Genomic DNA, 9,603 nt, shown 5'->3' on the forward strand with positions numbered 1-9,603 from the left:
TGTCTATCACCACGCTCCAGACCCTCCAGGTAAACACTGTCTATCACCACGCTCCAGACCCTCTAGGTAAACACTGTCTATCACCACGCTCCAGACCCTCTAGGTAAACACTGTCTATCACCACGCTCCAGACCCTCTAGGTAAACACTGTCTATCACCACGCTCCAGATGCTCTAGGTAAACACTGTCTATCACCACGCTCCAGACGCTCTAGGTAAACACTGTCTATCACCACGCTCCAGACGCTCTAGGTAAACACTGTCTATCACCACGCTCCAGACGCTCTAGGTAAACACTGTCTATCACCACGCTCCAGACGCTCTAGGTAAACACGGTCTATCACCACGCTCCAGGTAAACACTGTCTATCACCACGCTCCAGGTAAACACTGTCTATCACCACGCTCCAGGTAAACACTGTCTATCACCACGCTCCAGACCCTCTAGGTAAACACTGTCTATCACCACGCTCCAGACGCTCTAGGTAAACACTGTCTATCACCACGCTCCAGACCCTCTAGGTAAACACTGTCTATCACCACGCTCCAGACCCTCTAGGTAAACACTGTCTATCACCACGCTCCAGACCCTCTAGGTAAACACTGTCTATCACCACGCTCCGGACGCTCTAGGTAAACACTGTCTATCACCACGCTCTAGGTAAACACTGTCTATCACCACGCTCCAGACCCTGTAGGTAAACACTGTCTATCACCACGCTCCAGACGCTCTAGGTAAACACTGTCTATCACCACACTCCAGGTAAACACTGTCTATCACCACGCTCCAGACGCTCTAGGTAAACACTGTCTATCACCACGCTCCAGGTAAACACTGTCTATCACCACGCTCCAGACCCTGTAGGTAAACACTGTCTATCACCACGCTCCAGACGCTCTAGGTAAACACTGTCTGTCACCACGCTCCAGACGCTCTAGGTAAACACTGTCTATCACCACGCTCCAGACGCTCTAGGTAAACACTGTCTATCACCACGCTCCAGACCCTCTCGGTAAACACTGTCTATCACCACGCTCCAGACCCTCTAGGTAAACACTGTCTATCACCACGCTCCAGACCCTCTCGGTAAACACTGTCTATCACCACGCTCCAGACCCTCTAGGTAAACACTGTCTATCACCACGCTCCAGACGCTCTAGGCGAACACTGTCTATCACCACGCTCCAGGTAAACCCAGTCGTGGATATAAACAGTCTCTCACCACGCTCCAGGTAAACCCAGTCGTGGATATAAACAGTCTCTCACCACGCTCCTAGATGGTGGCACTTCTCTGATTAGTTTAACAGGTTGTGTGACATAGAAATTGTATGAGATTAAAAGCATATAGTATGTAAAACTGGGTGACTTTCTCTGGGTCACAGCTGTTGCATTTCACATGATGATTTCTAATGTACGCAGGTCAGGAAACACAGCAAATGGCCAAGCGAATGGCAATGCCCCAAAACAACCAACTACACAACCTCCAGCAACACAGGCCCCACCCCCTCAGGTAAACTGTTCTCCCAGCAACACAGGCCCCACCCCCTCGGGTAAACTGGGCCCCAGCAACACAGGCCCCACCCCCTCGGGTAAACTGTCTCCCAGCAACACAGGCCCCACCCCCTCGGGTAAACTGTTCCCCCAGCAACACAGGCCCCACCCCTCAGGTAAACAGTTCCACTACATGTACAGTGGGATCTGATATTGACACCCTTGATAAAAAATGAGCAAAAATTATTCAAATACTCATCTATTAAAAAAATTGAAATGATATTATTTAATACATCATTCTCAAAGGTACGTCTTAGACCATTCCTCCATACAGAACCGATACAGATCCTTCATATCCTTTGTCTGTGCTTGTGTACTGCCCTCCTCAATTCAAACCACAGGATTTCAATGGATTTCAAGTCCGGAGACTGAGATGGCCATCGATAAACGTAGATTATGAATGTTGCATTGGAACCGGTGCTTTGGTCAGATGAGAATACAGGCCACGTCCACCCAGTGGTGTGTCTGAGAATACAGGCCACGTCCACCCAGTGGTGGGGTTCAGTGTGTCTGAGAATACAGGCCACGTCCACCCAGTGGTGGGTTTAGTGTGTCTGAGGATACAGGCCACGTCCACCCAGTGGTGTGTCTGAGGATACAGGCCACGTCCACCCAGTGGTGTGTCTGAGGATACAGGCCACGTCCCCCAGTGGTGTGTCTGAGGATACAGGCCACGTCCACCCAGTGGTGTGTCTGAGGATACAGGCCACGTCCACCCAGTGGTGGGTCTGAGGATACAGGCCACGTCCACCCAGTGGTGTGTCTGAGGATACAGGCCACATCCACCCAGTGGTGGGGTTCAGTGTGTCTGAGAATACAGGCCAGGTCCACCCAGGGGTGGGTTCGGTGTGTCTGAGAATACAGGCCACGTCCACCCAGGGGTGGGTTCGGTGTGTCTGAGAATACAGGCCACGTCCACCCAGTGGTGTGTCTGAGAATACAGGCCACGTCCACCCAGGGGTGGGTTCAGTGTGTCTGAGGATACAGGCCACGTCCACCCAGTGGTGTGTCTGAGGATACAGGCCACGTCCACCCAGTGGTGTGTCTGAGGATACAGGCCACGTCCACCCAGTGGTGTGTCTGAGAATACAGGCCACGTCCACCCAGTGGTGTGTCTGAGAATACAGGCCACGTCCACCCAGTGGTGTGTCTGAGAATACAGGCCACGTCCACCCAGTGGTGTGTCTGAGAATACAGGCCAGGTCCACCCAGTGGTGGGTTCAGTGTGTCTGAGGATACAGGCCACGTCCACCCAGTGGTGGGTTCAGTGTGTCTGAGGATACAGGCCACGTCCACCCAGTGGTGTGTCTGAGGATACAGGCCACGTCCACCCAGTGGTGGGTTCAGTGTGTCTGAGGATACAGGCCACGTCCACCCAGTGGTGTGTCTGAGGATACAGGCCACGTCCACCCAGTGGTGGGTTCAGTGTGTCTGAGGATACAGGCCACGTCCACCCAGTGGTGGGGTTCAGTGTGTCTGAGAATACAGGCCACGTCCACCCAGGGGTGGGTTCGGTGTGTCTGAGAATACAGGCCACGTCCACCCAGTGGTGTGTCTGAGAATACAGGCCACGTCCACCCAGTGGTGTGTCTGAGAATACAGGCCACGTCCACCCAGTGGTGGGTTCAGTGTGTCTGAGGATACAGGCCAGGTCCACCCAGTGGTGTGTCTGAGGATACAGGCCACGTCCACCCAGTGGTGGGTTCAGTGTGTCTGAGGATACAGGCCACGTCCACCCAGTGGTGGGTTCAGTGTGTCTGAGGATACAGGCCACGTCCACCCAGTGGTGGGGTTCAGTGTGTCTGAGGATACAGGCCACGTCCACCCAGTGGTGTGTCTGAGAATACAGGCCAGGACCACCCAGTGGTGGGTTCAGTGTGTCTGAGAATACAGGCCAGGTCCACCCAGTGGTGTGTCTGAGGATACAGGCCAGGTCCACCCAGTGGTGGGTTCAGTGTGTCTGAGAATACAGGCCAGGTCCACCCAGTGGTGGGTTCAGTGTGTCTGAGGATACAGGCCACGTCCACCCAGTGGTGGGTTCAGTGTGTCTGAGGATACATAAGCAGAAAAGAACCCCTACCTACTGTATAATATGGTGGTGGATCTTTAATGTTGTGGGGCTGTTCTACTTCTGCTGGTCCTGGAGGCCTTGTTAAGGTCAACGGCATCATGGACCTTACCCAAATCCAGGACATTTTAGCAAACAACCTGGTTGACTCTGTGAGGAGGCTGAAACTTGACCACATGTGGCTCTTCCAGCAATACAATAACCCCAAGCACACATCAAAATCCACTAAGAAATTGCTATTTTGCTACATAATCAACATTTTGCAATCGCCATCTCAGTCTCTGGACTTGAAATCCATTGAAAACCTGCGGTTTGAATTGAGGAGGGCAGTATACAAGAGCAGACAGAGGATATGAAGGATCTGTATGGAGGCCTGGTTTAAGATCCCTCCTAATGCATTGTTGGTTAAGGGCTGGTCAGTCAGCATTTCACTGTGAGGTCTACTACACCTGTTGTATTCAGTATTTCACTGTAAGGTCTACTACACCTGTTGGTTAAGGGCTGGTCAGTCAGCATTTCAATGTGAGGTCTACTACACCTGTTGGTTAAGGGCTGGTCAGTCAGCATTTCAATGTGAGGTCTACTACACCTGTTGTATTCAGTATTTCACTGTGAGGTCTACTACACCTGTTGTATTCAGTATTTCACTGTAAGGTCTACGACACCTGTTGTATTCAGCATTTCACTGTGAGGTCTACTAAACCTGTTGTATTCAGCATTTCACTGTGAGGTCTACGACACCTGTTGTATTCAGCATTTCACTGTAAGGTCTACTACACCTGTTGTATTCAGCATTTCACTGTGAGGTCTACTACACCTGTTGTATTCAGCATTTCACTGTAAGGTCTACTACACCTGTTGGTTAAGGGCTGGTCAGTCAGCATTTCACTGTGAGGTCTACTACACCTGTTGTATTCAGCATTTCACTGTGAGGTCTACTACACCTGTTGGTTAAGGGCTGGTCAGTCAGCATTTCACTGTAAGGTCTACTACACCTGTTGTATTCGGCATTTCACTGTGAGGTCTACTACACCTGTTGTATTCAGCATTTCACTGTGAGGTCTACACCTGTTGTATTCAGCATTTCACTGTAAGGTCTACTACACCTGTTGTATTCAGCATTTCACTGTGAGGTCTACTACACCTGTTGTATTCAGCATTTCACTGTAAGGTCTACTATACACTTGTTGTATTCAGCATTTCACTGTGAGGTCTACTACACCTGTTGTATTCAGCATTTCACTGTGAGGTCTACTACACCTGTTGTATTCAGCATTTCACTGTGAGGTCTACTACACCTGTTGTATTCGGCGCATGTGACAAATATGTGTTCTCCAACTCATAAAACATTCCAGAAAAATGCTGTTATCCTCGCAAAGTGAGGTATTGGAAACAGGGGTGTCCATTTTTACCTTTAGAGATGTTTTTTTTTTTTACGTACAACAGCTCAATATTTTAATTATTTATTTTATAGATTTTTTTTTTGCTCATTTTTATTAAGGGGGTAAATCATTTCAGACCCTACTATGTCTTTTTAAGGGGGTAAATCATTTCAGACCCTACTATGTCTTTATTAAGGGGGTAAATCATTTCAGACCCTACTATGTCTTTATTAAGGGGGTAAATCATTTCAGACCCTACTATGTCTTTATTGAGGGGGTAAATCATTTCAGACCCTACTATGTCTTTATTGAGGGGGTAAATCATTTCAGACCCTACTATGTCTTTATTGAGGGGGTAAATCATTTCAGACCCTACTATGTCTTTATTGAGGGGGTAAATCATTTCAGACCCTACTATGTCTTTATTGAGGGGGTAAATCATTTCAGACCCTACTATGTCTTTATTGAGGGGGTAAATCATTTCAGACCCTACTATGTCTTTATTGAGGGGGTAAATCATTTCAGACCCTACTATGTCTTTATTGAGGGGGGGTAAATCATTTCAGACCCCTATGTCTTTACTCATGTCAGACCCTTATCTTTATTGAGGGGGTAAATCATTTCAGACCCTACTATGTCTTTATTGAGGGGGTAAATCATTTCAGACCCTACTATGTCTTTATTGAGGGGTAAATCATTTCAGACCCTACTATGTCTTTATTGAGGGGGTAAATCATTTCAGACCCTACTATGTCTTTATTGAGGGGGTAAATCATTTCAGACCCTACTATGTCTTTATTGAGGGGGTAAATCATTTCAGACCCTACTATGTCTTTATTGAGGGGGTAAATCATTTCAGACCCTACTATGTCTTTATTGAGGGGTAAATCATTTCAGACCCTACTATGTCTTTATTGAGGGGGTAAATCATTTCAGACCCTACTATGTCTTTATTGAGGGGGTAAATCATTTCAGACCCTACTATGTCTTTATTGAGGGGGTAAATCATTTCAGACCCTACTATGTCTTTATTGAGGGGGTAAATCATTTCAGACCCTACTATGTCTTTATTGAGGGGGTAAATCATTTCAGACCCTACTATGTCTTTATTGAGGGGGTAAATCATTTCAGACCCTACTATGTCTTTATTGAGGGGGTAAATCATTTCAGACCCTACTATGTCTTTATTGAGGGGTAAATCATTTCAGACCCTACTATGTCTTTATTGAGGGGTAAATCATTTCAGACCCTACTATGTCTTTATTGAGGGGGTAAATCATTTCAGACCCTACTATGTCTTTATTGAGGGGGTAAATCATTTCAGACCCTACTATGTCTTTATTGAGGGGGTAAATCATTTCAGACCCTACTATGTCTTTATTGTCTTTATTGAGGGGGTAAATCATTTCAGACCCTACTATGTCTTTATTGAGGGGGTAAATCATTTCAGACCCTACTATGTCTTTATTGAGGGGGTAAATCATTTCAGACCCTACTATGTCTTTATTGAGGGGTAAATCATTTCAGACCCTACTATGTCTTTATTGAGGGGGTAAATCATTTCAGACCCTACTATGTCTTTATTGAGGGGGTAAATCATTTCAGACCCTACTATGTCTTTATTGAGGGGGTAAATCATTTCAGACCCTACTATGTCTTTATTGAGGGGGTAAATCATTTCAGACCCTACTATGTCTTTATTGAGGGGGTAAATCATTTCAGACCCTACTATGTCTTTATTGAGGGGGTAAATCATTTCAGACCCTACTATGTCTTTATTGAGGGGGTAAATCATTTCAGACCCTACTATGTCTTTATTGAGGGGGTAAATCATTTCAGACCCTACTATGTCTTTTTATTGAGGGGGTAAATCATTTCAGACCCTACTATGTCTTTATTGAGGGTAAATCATTTCAGACCCTACTATGTCTTTATTGAGGGGTAAATCATTTCAGACCCTACTATGTCTTTATTGAGGGGGTAAATCATTTCAGACCCTACTATGTCTTTATTGAGGGGGTAAATCATTTCAGACCCTACTATGTCTTTATTGAGGGGGGGGGTAAATCATTTCAGACCCTACTATGTCTTTATTGAGGGGGTAAATCATTTCAGACCCTACTATGTCTTTATTGAGGGGGTAAATCATTTCAGACCCTACTATGTCTTTATTGAGGGGGTAAATCATTTCAGACCCTACTATGTCTTTATTGAGGGGGTAAATCATTTCAGACCCTACTATGTCTTTATTGAGGGGGTAAATCATTTCAGACCCTACTATGTCTTTATTGAGGGGGTAAATCATTTCAGACCCTACTATGTCTTTATTGATTGGGGGTAAATCATTTCAGACCCTACTATGTCTTTATTGAGGGGTAAATCATTTCAGACCCTACTATGTCTTTATTGAAGGGGGTAAATCATTTCAGACCCTACTATGTCTTTATTGGGGGTAAATCATTTCAGACCCTACTATGTCTTTATTGAGGGGGTAAATCATTTCAGACCCTACTATGTCTTCAGACCCTACTATGTCTTAAAGGGACAGGATCCAGAGCTGAGCAGGGAAATCATATTTTTGAAGGGATTAAACCTAAAACCTCACATGTCTGGTTGGACCTCTAGCCTGGTCATGGGAGTGGGCTATACAACACAAACAGATCTAGCCTGGTCATGGGAGTGGGCTATACAACACAAACAGATCTAGCCTGGTCATGGGAGTGGGCTGTACAACACAAACAGATCTAGCCTGGTCATGGGAGTGGGCTATACAACACAAACAGATCTAGCCTGGTCATGGGAGTGGGCTATACAACACAAACAGACCTAGCCTGGTCATGGGAGTGGGCTATACAACACAAACAGATCTAGCCTGGTCATGGGAGTGGGCTATACAACACAAACAGATCTAGCCTGGTCATGGGAGTGGGCTATACAACACAAACAGATCTAGCCTGGTCATGGGAGTGGGCTATACAACACAAACAGATCTAGCCTGGTCATGGGAGTGGGCTATACAACACAAACAGATCTAGCCTGGTCATGGGAGTGGGCTATACAACACAAACAGATCTAGCCTGGTCATGGGAGTGGGCTATACAACACAAACAGATCTAGCCTGGTCATGGGAGTGGGCTATACAACACAAACAGACCTAGCCTGGTCATGGGAGTGGGCTATACAACACAAACAGATCTAGCCTGGTCATGGGAGTGGGCTATACAACACAAACAGATCTAGCCTGGTCATGGGAGTGGGCTATACAACACAAACAGACCTAGCCTGGTCATGGGAGTGGGCTATACAACACAAACAGATCTAGCCTGGTCATGGGAGTGGGCTATACAACACAAACAGACCTAGCCTGGTCATGGGAGTGGGCTATACAACACAAACAGACCTAGCCTGGTCATGGGAGTGGGCTGTACAACACAAACAGATCTAGCCTGGTCATGGGAGTGGGCTATACAACACAAACAGATCTAGCCTGGTCATGGGAGTGGGCTATACAACACAAACAGACCTAGGACCTTTTCCAGTACATGACTAATTAACCAGTTTACGTGTGGTAGTAATTCTGCTCTCTTCATCTGTTTCCAGCCAATGCCTACATATCCACCATCCTCTACATCAGGACCCAGGTATTAATGCTTTATCGTAGCAAATTGGGGGAAGAGTGTCCATATTACATACACCTTAGTTGTATTTTTTATTTTTTAATGTTGATTTTAGTTTTAATATGCCACTTAGGTATGGAGAAAACAACAATTGGAACCAACCTCCTGCCTCCCAGCCACCTCTCCCCCAGCAAGGCCCAGGTGTTCCCAAACCCATCCCTCCTAAGCATTAACCCTGACAGGAACACCCCTTCGAACATAATGGGGGGCTCTTCCTTTATTCGTTATTGTAAATTTAATATTTTGTATTTTACTCACATTTGTATGTTCGTTTGTGGATATCTAAAAAATAATAATAATTTAAAAAACATTTTATTGCAGGAACATGATTTGGTGACAGGGACTTTTTAAAGATATTGCTTTTTACATTATTACTATGGAAATGAAGGTAACATATTTTGTAATATACATATTGTTGATATTGTTCAGTTCCAGAAAGGCTCCATTTATTTTATGAGCGGTTTACAAGATTTTTAAAAAATATTTAAATGTTACTCATAATAAATATTGAATATAATATTTCCTGCCTTATTATCCATTGTTTTATTAGGCCAATCTTTCATTCCGAGGTACAGTAGAATATTACCAGTACAGTAGAATATTACCAGAGTTTCTAAACCCAGAGGCGCAACATCGCAAGATTTCTAGTAACGCTTGTGAGACAGACCATGCCGGAGTTTGAAAAGTCAAATCAAATTATTTCTGACTTACTTTGTAGACAGCAGGTGTTGACTAACAGTGGAAATCAGTAGAAAATAACATGGCTGTGTATATATACAGTGCCTCGCAAAAGTATTCGGCCCCCTTGAACTTTACGACCTTTTGCCACATTTCAGGCTTCAAACATAAAGATATAAAACTCTATTTTTTTTGTGAAGAATCAACAACAAGTGGGACACAATCATGAAGTGGAACGACATTTATTG

At 45.3% G+C, this 9,603-nt stretch overlaps 1 protein-coding gene across 1 annotated transcript in view; it reads left to right on the forward strand.

Annotated features, from left to right (window-relative positions):
- Positions 1 to 9,196, forward strand: part of zgc:174164 (uncharacterized protein LOC570656 homolog) — a 46,331-nt gene extending 37,135 nt beyond the window's left edge. The window contains exons 20-22 of the mRNA XM_042313259.1: positions 1,419 to 1,509; positions 8,601 to 8,641; positions 8,751 to 9,196. Coding sequence (XP_042169193.1) covers positions 1,419 to 1,509; positions 8,601 to 8,641; positions 8,751 to 8,850 — 232 coding nt within the window. The 3' untranslated portion in view covers positions 8,851 to 9,196. The remainder of the gene's footprint in view (positions 1 to 1,418; positions 1,510 to 8,600; positions 8,642 to 8,750) is intronic.
- The last annotated feature ends 407 nt before the right edge of the window (positions 9,197 to 9,603 follow it).

Source organism: Oncorhynchus tshawytscha, unplaced genomic scaffold, assembly GCF_018296145.1.
Source record: "Oncorhynchus tshawytscha isolate Ot180627B unplaced genomic scaffold, Otsh_v2.0 Un_contig_3641_pilon_pilon, whole genome shotgun sequence".
Lineage (NCBI taxonomy): Eukaryota > Metazoa > Chordata > Actinopteri > Salmoniformes > Salmonidae > Oncorhynchus > Oncorhynchus tshawytscha.